The 11,214-nt window shown below is 47.0% G+C and overlaps 1 protein-coding gene across 1 annotated transcript in view; it reads left to right on the forward strand.

The window, feature by feature from the left end:
- HADHA (hydroxyacyl-CoA dehydrogenase trifunctional multienzyme complex subunit alpha) overlaps positions 1–10,273 on the forward strand; it is a 38,399-nt gene extending 28,126 nt beyond the window's left edge. Inside the window, exons 13-20 of the mRNA XM_081068640.1 lie at positions 1,594–1,765; positions 5,042–5,128; positions 6,641–6,781; positions 7,210–7,278; positions 8,043–8,238; positions 8,933–9,047; positions 9,565–9,710; positions 9,797–10,273. Of these exons, the coding sequence (XP_080924766.1) occupies positions 1,594–1,765; positions 5,042–5,128; positions 6,641–6,781; positions 7,210–7,278; positions 8,043–8,238; positions 8,933–9,047; positions 9,565–9,710; positions 9,797–9,942 (1,072 nt within the window). The 3' untranslated portion in view covers positions 9,943–10,273. The remainder of the gene's footprint in view (positions 1–1,593; positions 1,766–5,041; positions 5,129–6,640; positions 6,782–7,209; positions 7,279–8,042; positions 8,239–8,932; positions 9,048–9,564; positions 9,711–9,796) is intronic.
- The last annotated feature ends 941 nt before the right edge of the window (positions 10,274–11,214 follow it).

Genomic DNA, 11,214 nt, shown 5'->3' on the forward strand with positions numbered 1-11,214 from the left:
CTTTACTATAGAGAAGAAGTTAACTGATTTGGTTCCACAATGTCTGAGTCTTTACAAGACTCTCCATCTTACCTCTGAATTAATAAAGGGTAAATGCCGCCTGCCCCCTTCTCCTCCCCCACACACGTATGCGTGTTTTGCAGAGGAGGGGAAATGGAGCAGCAGCTTCGTCAGACTGGGAATTGGTTTCCACTCAGTCCTCTGCCCACTGTAATGGACAGGCTGCCTGCACTTAGGCTTTCCTGCCTGTGACTTTTAGCTGAGTGAGCATTTTTTGTTTCTTAAATGGATTATGTAGCTTAAGCATGTTTTTACCCCTTTGCTGCACGGAAGCTCATATATTGCTACCATAATGCTTTCCAGGACCTGGCAGGTTTAGTCATTTTGGCAGATTATTGTAAGATAGCAAGGAGTTGGAGTACAAGATTCTGACCAAAACAACAACAAAAACGGCACGTGCTAGATGACAGCATTGCCCTGAGACTAGCCTGCAAGCGTCCCCAAATAGCATTTCACAGTCACCAGAATGAGAAGTGGCTGCTCTAGAATAGCTTTCTCCCCTGATCTCTTTTGGATCCAGGTGTCGCAGGTTTCCCTTTATGCCTTAGAAGCATCCAGCTCTGGTGAATGCCCCTTACCGTACTGCTGACTTGAGACATACGTTTCCTGTCCTCCCTTGGAAACAGTTTCACTGGGCATTAGAATTAGAGCAATAGTAATATTTTGAACTCTGACAAACATCTTGTTTGCTGATTGCTGACATGGTTGTCAGAAACCAGGAGGGTTGAACCCATACTTTTAAGACTTGACTACTTCTTTGAACTTATCTTGTGGCTTTCATTTTTCTTTTGGTTAAAGAAATTAGTGAATAGAGTTTAGCTTCATACTTCAATCAGAGGAAAACTCTAGGTCACTTATTCTGAAAATGTGGTCAGATTAAAACCTAGGAGAGCCTCTTTTCCTTGGCAATAAAAAATAATCAGGTAATTGTCTGAGTAGCAGGAATCCTTTTTAGCTGTCTGTGGGAAAGAAGAAACCTTAAGTTAATATTTTATGTAATCAATACAGTGTGCTACTAGGTATTGCCTGGGGAGTGGATTAAAAATACGGCAAATAATGCTTGGTCTCTGTCCTACAGAAGATTACAATCACAGAGTAACAAAATATGTCAGCAAGTGTAAATCCATGTGGTGTAGGACACGGGCTGGCAGTTTCCCCTATTGTAGGTAGAGAATTACCATAACTGCTCTTCTGTTTTGCATTCTAGTATCAGTGTTTCCTCCTCTTGGCAAATTTAACTGTTTTATGGGTGGTGCAGTTTATATAAGTTGGGCATTTAGTAGAAAGAATGTGGACATGTGGGTTCAACCTGCCTTTGAATACTAGTGCCCTGGGCACCCTAGGACCCAGCTGTTTAACCACAAGTCCCTCTGAGCTTGGAGCAACTCGGCTCCTTCAAAATGGGAGTAATTTTCACCAAGTACTTCACAGAGTTGGTGAAAATCACACAGCGTACTGTCTAGCCTATGGACACTCAACAAATGTTAGTTTCCTATTCTTTCCCTCTGACTAGAAATGTGGGTTTCTTTCTAGATTGAACGACAAAGTGAAAAAGAAAAGTCTGACATCATTTGAAAGGGACTTCATTTTCAGCAACTTGACTGGGCAGCTCGATTACCAAGGTTTTGAAAAGGCCGACATGGTGATTGAAGCTGTTTTTGAGGACCTCAGTCTTAAGCACAGAGTGCTAAAGGAAGTAGAAGCGGTGAGTAAGGAGCCTGGATCCTAGTGCAGGGAGGTGGGGTATTTAAAGGAACAATAGGAAATTCATGGTTCTTTTTACAAACCTGTTCATTTCCAAACCTAAGTTTTTATGTGAGCTCATGCGCACTGCATTTTATAAAAGTCAAATCTAAGTCCTATGGGAAGAAAACCAAGTCATTTATCAACCTAAGCACAGGGTTTGTTAGCTTTAGAGGGGAGAGTTCAGTTACCCAAACACACAGATAACCTCATGGAGTACAGCCAGATGTTTTGCCATGTTGGGTTGGCCGTAAACCATAACTAAACTTCTTCAGGTCTAGGCAGCAAAGGAAACGGGAGAAATAATTTCTCCAGTTAGGATTCAAATGGTCATTTTGTGAAAATGCTGCTTTGGTCTGGATCCCTCATACTCTCCGTAGCCAATTCTTGAGACGGGGTGATTTGAATAAAACAAGTACTTGAAGTGGGTGGTACAAAGAAAGAGCCCAGAAAAGAAGAAATGGCAATCATCAGGCAGGAGATCGATACAGGCCTAGCCTAGCGTACAGTTAGATCAACAGAATATGGGTTACTAATGGTGTAAATGAAATGGCACTGACTTGGCGACACCCTAGGTGTCCTGAGTAGTGGGGCTGTACCCTTCAGATGCCTGCCTGTGTGAGGGCAATGCTGCTCTACTAAAGACTGACCCTCCAAAGGGTTTAACAGCTATAGACAGGCAGCTGTGTCTGGGGCAGTCTCCTCGTGTGAGATGCACATTCCAGAATCTTTCCGTTAGATGAAGTATAATGCTGGATTCAGCTGAGGCAGAACATTCAGAAAAGCTGGTAGATCTGTGTTCCAGCCGTGCTAGGTGGTGTTTCAGCTTAGAAATGGAGATGACGTTCCTTCCCATGGCTTTCCGGGCGCTGCTGAGTCAGTGACAGGGGTTCTGAGCGGCAGCCAAAGCACACACAGCCAGAAAGGAGAGAAGATTATCTACTAACTGACCGGGTGGTGGTATTGGCTTTTGGAATCCCTGAGTTTGGGAGTATCAGAATGGAGGAAAGTTGGTTAGTTTTAGTGGTTGGGAAGCCAGTGGTCAAGCAAAAGAGAAAGAAGAGGGCCTACCAGATCAAGAGAAGTGCAGGCTATGAACAAATGCATATAGTAGTTCCCACTGCAGCAAGAAGTTAAGGGAGGAAAGGATGGGGCAGAACCTCGAAGGGAAAGAGAAGTAGAGCAGCGAGTTTGATGTGATGTCACAGGGAACTATGGGAAAGTGAGCAGACAGACGAGAAAGGGAGGATTCTCTGGGAATCATTGACTTTTAGCAGATAGTAAGAAGAAAAGGATGTCAGCTTTGGCTAGAAAGAGTATTACTTACAGAATTGTACACCTGAAATTATGTAATTTCATTAACAATTGTCACCCCAATAAATAAATTTAAAAAATAAAGAAAGAAAGTATTACTAAAGGTAAAATCCAAAATGTTATGTATGTTTTAGTTACCTCTATAACATGTCGGATGCCTTTACTTTTTTAGTAAGCCAGTGAAATCATCTCAGTAGGAGATACTCAAAGAAGTTATTCAGAAAGACGAAAAAAGAGCGAACTCTAGAACAGACCTGTATTTAGAAAATGAAGGAATTTTAAGTGAAAGACCTTTCGGAGGGTATCAAGTTCATCTTCTCATCTGGCCTCTGCTTGCTTTATAAGAAAAGTTTAAAACTAAATCTGTATACTTCAAGGTTTTAAAACTTCCCTTCCTCTCCACAGAACTAAACTCTCTCCTTTGACATTCTTCCTAATCCTTGTCTGCAGACCCCACACGGCCTTGGTTGTCTCCTTGAGTATCTTCATCATGTCTCGGTGCTATATTGCCGTGTGACAAAACCACTGTAAAAGCAACTCACAGTTCTGTAGTTTGGGGAGGGCTTCATATGTAGCTGGGCCTTCTCCATGCAGTTTCACTTGGGGTCACTCACGTGACTGCATTTAGCTGCGAGCTGGGTGGGGAGCCTCTGTGCTCCTCTACTGGCGGCCTGTCCTCACCTTGTGTTCCAGCCAGACCTTCTCTACAGCATGGCCACTGGCTTCCAAGAGAGCGAAACCAGAGGCTACTTGGCTTCTTAAGGCTTGGCCTGGAACTGGCATAGTCACTTCTGCTGTATGCCGTTGGTAAAAGCAAGTCACAGGCTGGCCCAGATTCAAGGGGAGGGGAAGTAGACTCTACCTCTGGATGGGAGGAGAGACGGGCATGGTACCAGGCAGGCAAGAATTGTTGCCAGCCATCTTTGATGACATTGGTTTGCTCTTTGTAGAGCATTTTACCACCAGCATTAGACACCAGGCCACCATACTCGTGTTATAACTTGAGACTGGTACTCTCATACACAGCTGTCAACTCACATTACACTTTTGATTAACTAAAATCATGGGAGCTTTATAAGCTTTATAACAAGCTTACTGCCAAGTCACGTCTTAGTCATCAGGTGCCTGTCTGGTTCTTTTTTCCCCTTTAAAAAAAAAAAATCTTAATATAGTACTTTTCCTTTATCCCCACAGTAATTGATCTTATTTTATACACAGCTTTTCAGTGAGTTTAATATGTCTTGAACCTTGATTCTCATCTTTGATGTTAGGTTTCTGCCTGTCCCCGATTTGCACAACTTTGTCAGGTACAGAGCCTTCCATGTTTTTATCTAGGCATCTGAATAAAAACATGAATAAGCTAGGCCCGTGGACAGAATACTGAGAGGGCCTACATTAGAGACTATTCTCCAGGTTGATGAAGCTAGTGCTTAATGGTATTCATGTACTGTAGATATAATTACAGCGGTGTACTATTTTTTAGTAACACAGTGTATAAAATGAGAGAGGCATGCACATTATGGCTTATTATAAAGTTGGAGGGTGGGGGTGTCATAAGCTTTCAGACTTGAGGGCAGACCCAAACAAGAAGGATTGACACCCACGCTGGATCTGAAACGAATGAGATTTGATTCAAGGCCATCTTTTCAGTGTCTCACTGAAGTGCCTCATTTACCTAACTGCTGGGACAGGTTAGGGCTAGGTGACCTCATGATGGGCCATAACTAGAAGGCTGAATGGGAAACAGAACAAGGCCAACACATTCCTCACCACAGATGCCCAAGGTAATCACAAATGTCAGATGAATGGTGTCTACTCTCTGAGCAGTTCTGGCTGGGCCCAAGTGTCACTCGTTACTTTTACTTTGGACTCTGCTCATTTCCTAGACCTATCTGACACATTCTTAAATGCTTTTCCCCTGCAGGTGATTCCAGCTCACTGTGTCTTTGCCAGTAACACATCTGCTCTCCCAATCAATGAAATTGCTTCTGTCAGCAAAAGACCTGAGAAGGTAAATTTTGAATAGAGGAAAACCCTGAAATGTTTTACTGCTTCAGGCTCACTGATGAAGGCTTAGAACATGGGAAGGGACTGGTGTGGACTATGAAGTAGATGGGGGTGGCAACGTAGTCCCTAAAACTGGGCACCAAAAAGCTAGTGCCATGACCAGTGTGAGATGCAGGAACAAGTGGAGTCCAACTACAAATACTTTCATAGGTGATTTGTATCCCCAGTTGGTATGATTGTTCAGGTTCATACTATAAAGCCAACCTTTATTACAATTAGACATTGAAAGATAGGTCCTGAAATAAGGGAGGCTCCAAAATACCATTTCAGCTTCATAGCAGACTCTGGTAACTGTCTAGGATGGGTTTGGTTCCAACTCCAGACCCAAGAATGGAGGGTCGGGTGCAGAGGGAGGTCCACCTATGGGTTCACTTGGACCTTCTACCCAGGACATGAGAGGGGTGGGTATGGGGCACTTACAGCGATTTGAAATGATGCCTAGACATTTATCTTTGGGCTTCTGCTATCAGAGTAATGAAGTGAAAAGTGAAAACCCTCAAGGAGAAATAAAACACTTCAGCTCTCAGGAGGATACCAGTTAGCCTCATCTAACCAGAACCAGCCAAAGGTAGGCAGGCCGTAGAAAAGAACTTTGATTTCAGAAGGGTGATAACACAGTCCACGTACTAAAAACACAAAGCCTATTTATTCCTATTTTAATAGCTTGCTAATGCAGGGTCATCTTGTTTCCTAGCACGCAACAGATTAGGAGTGATGGTGGGGCCTGACAAAGGCAGGCTCATTGATGGCAAGAAAAGGTCACAGGGAAATGTGGCAGCTGATAGTGTGACACTAAGGGAAGACACAAAAATAGTCTGAGGGTAGCTAAACAGGCTGGCAGTGTCACATCACTCAGAGCACCTCCACAGCATTTAAAATCAGCAAAGGAGGACCTGTTGTTGTCCCTTTGATGCCAACCTCTCATTCTCCCCAGTGGAGTGGAGCAAGCATCACCCTTTGCAGTCTAGCCTGCTGTTATCTTGGATAGCTGCCATCACCTGCTCACCTATGACATTCATACACAAGGAAGGCCAAAGAGGCACAAGTCAGGTGCCCAGCCATCTCAGTTTGCCCACAACTGACTGCTTTCTGCCTGCCCCTACTTCCCAAAACAGTGGACCCTCTCATCAGCATCTAAACCATCAGTATCATTAAGTGGAACCTACATTCTTCCGCGATAAATCTAATTCGGCCTTTCGCTGTGATTCTGGCACCAGTTGTTGGTAGGATTGATTTCCCTTAGTGAAAAGCCCTAGAAGCAGATGGAAGAAGAGGATTCCAATAAGCTCTCCCTGAAAAAACTGAACTTCTGATCAAAGAACCGTGGACCCAAACCACTCGCCTGTATCAAGCCGTACTCCTATATCACTGCCTCTCTCCAGTGCTTTCCTAGCAGAAAAAACACTGTTAGGCGTCCTCATGAGCATTAAGGTATTGGCTTTGTTCTCCTTGCCAGGTGATCGGCATGCACTACTTCTCTCCTGTGGACAAGATGCAGCTACTGGAGATTATCACAACCGAGAAAACGTCTAAGGACACAATGGCTTCCGCTGTGGCTGTGGGTCTCAAGCAGGGGAAGGTCATCATTGTGGTTAAGGTACAGAGCCATGTAACAGCGGCAGGGTTGGAGAAGTTTTATTAAGACACCTTATACCACCCAGCTTGGTGGTAACTATTCTGGGGCAAATATACTGACTTTTGATATGATTTCCCCTTGGTTGCCCACAGTATGGACAGTGGTACTGACTGTACCACCAAGTCAGGGTCGGAGTTGGGCATGTCGGGAATGGGGCAGATTCTCCCAGCCCTTCCAAACCTTTCAGGTGACCATAAAACTATATGCTGTGCTCTTGGATTCAAGCCATGCTGCCCCTGGCTATGGCTTCCCCTGTAATTTCATTTTAAGGATTCTGAATGAGATTACAATCACCTTGAATTTGAAATAATGTCTGGGGAGCGCCCAGACTCAGGTAGTACCCACAACAGATGGAGGGGCCAGCGAGCTCAAAATCTCTCCCTTGGCAGGATGGACCTGGCTTCTACACCACGAGGTGTCTTGCACCCATGATGTCTGAAGTCATCAGAATTCTCCAGGTTGGTATTGCTCTTGAAATGTGTGAGGCGTCTTCCACACCTTAAAGCAGTCCTCCAAATGGGTAATGTCAAGATGAGGTACGGTCTTCTGATAACTCCTGACTCTTCTCCAAGAAGGCCCTTTTGTGCCCTCCCTTTCCACACGTGGTGGGAAGTCATGGGCGTATGCTGCCAAAATGGGCAGAATTTTAGCTTTGCTCCCTTAGCTTCCTCTCTGCCCCATTAGGCCAAAGGCCTCCCAACATGCTCTTCTGTGCAGTTTCTGCATCCCTTTTGAGGCAGGGCCCACTTGGTCTGATTGGTGCTGCATCTGCTTCTGCACTAGCAGCCCCGTCCGGTGGCCGTACAGGTCATTCACCAGCAGGAGAGGGTGGCCCCTCCTCACCAGGCACTTACCAGACACGGGGAACACCGGGCTCTGCGGCGCAGCCCCTTGGTCATGTCTCTTCCTAGTCATGGGAAACAGCCCTATCTGCCATGGAATCTCGTTGTTATTGAGATTCAGAATTACATACAAGGAAAACATGAATAATTTTTCATCTGTAGAAGTGCTGTAGGTTAGGGAAGGCTCAGACTTTCCCCTTGTGGCTCCCTAACTTCTTGTGTTTCCCTGGGTGAAACAGTCCCAGTCCTGGGCCTGGCCAGGTGGCACCAAGAGAGAAGTAGGTGTTGCCCGCAGCTGTTTCTGAGGGTCAACCCCAGGAGCCTCTGTGGGGGGATGGGGATGGCCTGCCCCTGAAGTCCCTGCTTCATGTTCCATTCAGGAAGGAGTTGAACCTAAGAAGCTAGACTCCCTGACCACAGGCTTTGGCTTTCCTGTGGGTGCTGCCACACTGGTGGATGAAGTTGGCGTGGATGTCGCAAAACACGTAGCAGAAGACCTAGGCAAAGCCTTTGGGGAGCGGTTTGGAGGTGGAAGCCTGGAACTGCTAAAACAGATGGTGTCCAAGGGTTTCCTGGGTGAGTCGTGTCAAAGAAACATAACCAGCACCACTAGTCACAACGATCTGAACAGGTTCTTGAGACCAGTTACAGAAGGCCCATGTGGGAGAAGAGTGTGTTTCCTAAACATACTATGAGCCCACTGTCATAGCAAAAATGATTTCAAGACATTTCAGTCTGGGTGGGCCTGTAGATTATGGACAGAAGGTGCAACTCTGGCCTTCTGAAGCTCCGCTACTACTTGCCCAAGTTATGCCGGATTGACAGGCATTTTCTCCTGCCCAGGGCCTCTAATACATCCAGGAGGCTGCACTGGCAAGCTTGCTTCCAGGTTCCACCATATACAGTCTGGCATCTGTGTGCAGGCAGTAAAACCTCTGGAGAGAGTACACAGTTGAGGCCCACCAGAGAGGGGGCTTTTTCTCTTGGCAAACCAGCAAAATCAGCGGTAGGACCTGGCATCCTAGGGCCTGGTGTTGCATATCTGGACATTAAAACTCACCCAAGTGGCCCTTCCCATCCAGATACACAGACTTCCAAAAAACACCTTTTTTCCCTCTCTGTGAACTCTTCTGAGAAACACTAAATTTCTAGGGTTAGCTAGATATACAGATACAGAGAGACGCAGGAGTTTTATAGCAGACTAACAGAGAAGAGACTTCTCAAGCCTGGGTTCTGAGAATTTATAACTACTTTTTCCTGCTTCTTTTAGGTCGCAAGTCTGGAAAGGGCTTTTACATCTACCAGGAGGGTGTGAAGAATAAGAGTTTGAATTCTGACATGGACAGTATTTTGGAAAGTCTGAAGGTGCCGCCTAAGCCTGATGTGTAAGTCCGTTGGAGTGGCTCACGGTGTGAAAACGTTTCTCATCAGCCCAGAGCTTCTCAGCCCCTTCCTCATCTGTGGTGAACACCGTAGATACTGCCGGAACGGAGCTTTCTACTTCTGCCCTTCCTCACGCACATCCGCTGATTCTCTGCCAGGCCTCAAGGGAGAACTGCAGCCGAGCCCTGGGAAGACCCCCTACTCTAGCCTTCCCTCTGAAGGTCCTAGAGAGTAACTAGAGAGACAATTATCCAGGACCCTTTGCCCTCCAAACCCTTTATCATCACTTGTAATTGACGGCTGCTGGTGTCAAGAGACACTGTCTGCTCTGTTGCAGACCCTACTCTAGGTGCTCGTCTTCAGGTTCCTTAGGGCACGTATCTCTGTGCTGTCTTCCCAAGGGAAAGATGGGCCTGGCACCGTCTCTGGAGTTGAAGGTTCAGTTGGTTGGCCCTCATTTCCTAGAGGCCGCTGCAGCCCTCCCTGCCTGCTCTTTACTGAATGTCTCTCTGTTGGCAGCTCCTCTGATGAAGACATCCAGTACCGCCTGGTGACAAGATTTGTGAATGAGGCCGCCCTGTGCCTGCAGGAAGGGATCCTGGCCACCCCCACAGAGGGAGACATCGGAGCAGTCTTTGGGCTCGGCTTCCCACCCTGCCTTGGAGGTTGGTCTTGGGAGGTGGGGAGGCAGGTCGCTTTATCCTGGAGCTCATGCTGCTGTCTCCTTCATCAAATCCTGTTTCTCCCTCAGGGCCCTTCCGCTTCGTGGATCTGTATGGTGCTCAGAAGGTAGTGGATCGGCTCAGGAAGTACGAGGCTGCCTATGGAAAACAGTTCACCCCATGCCAGCTGCTAATTGACCACGCTAACAGCTCTACCAAGAAGTTCTACCAGTGAGCAGGCCCTCACCCCCTGCCACTTGCACACTAATCCCAACTGCCGGCAGTGCTAGTGTCTAGATTTACCTGAGGAAAAGCTCCGGCACTGGTGTGTGCTTTAAGTGCCTTCAGCTAGGCCTGTCTCCCTCCTGGTGAAGTCTGGCTGTGTTTGCACTTCATGTTGGAACGTGGACCCCACTGCTCATGAATTTATAAGCACTGAGACACAAAGTGGCAGCACCTCTGGAGCCATCTTTGCTGCCTATTCCTCCCAGGAGGCCAGTGGTGGTGAGGGCAGCTATGCACCCGGCCACGCAGGATAACAATAAAACCAGACTTATTTATCAGCCTCCCTGCCTGCTTGTTGTTATTGTTTTCTGTCTTTGTCCTTCTGGTTGAAACCCCTTTCAGGGAGTAAACTGGAATAAAGCCCTGTGCTTTCATGCTAAGAATGTGTTGAGAGTTCTAGGCAGCACCTTAAGAGAGGAGCCTTTGAAAACTGACTCTTTAAATGATTTGGCTGGGCTTCTGCTCACAGTGGGGCCGTGGCCCCGGCTGAGCAGAGCAGCAGACGTGTACCAGGCACGGAGGACCAGGACATATATACGTAATAGACTTCTTTCCCTAAACTGCACCTCCTCATCGCAGTTTCATCCGATGCTTTTCTTGGTGTGACTCATTCACACATGCTCCTCAGGATGTTTGTGGGAAGGCTACAGTTAAACAGAGGAGGTAACATTATCCCGCGCGTCTTGGCGGCCCCCAGAGCATGGAAGAGGCGTGCACTATGACCAGAGGCAGCACGTTTGTGCAGGAAAAGGAACGCCATCAGCCCACCCCCACCTCCGTTCTGCCAGACCCTCCACTCTTGCCCCCCCCACCCCGCCTTCTGGTGTGGAAAGTTCCTTCACTTGTGTTCTGGCAGCAGAGCCCAGTCTGGGTAACAGCATCGGGGCTTTGAACTGGGTCTGGCAGAAGGATCCACGCTGAGTGTGCGCAGAATCATAATTCAAGTCCTATCACTGTGCCTTCTCAACTTGGAGATGTAACCAATTGCTCCTGCCTCTGCGCCAGTTGCAAGTACTTCAAATACTGCCCTGGTCCAGCTCTGTGGCTGAGACTGGCAGGCAAGGAGCTTAGCTCTGGCTCTACTGAACTCTGACGGTTGCTAGGAAGCCAGACTAAAGCCAGCTCAACTCTGACTTGGGGTTTTCAGATGACCAGTAGACAGTAGAGAAGCAATCCTCTATACCAAGGCCATCAGCTTTAAACGTGGGGCTCTGAGAGCCTC

Source organism: Rhinolophus hipposideros (assembly GCF_964194185.1).
Source record: "Rhinolophus hipposideros genome assembly, chromosome: 12".
Lineage (NCBI taxonomy): Eukaryota > Metazoa > Chordata > Mammalia > Chiroptera > Rhinolophidae > Rhinolophus > Rhinolophus hipposideros.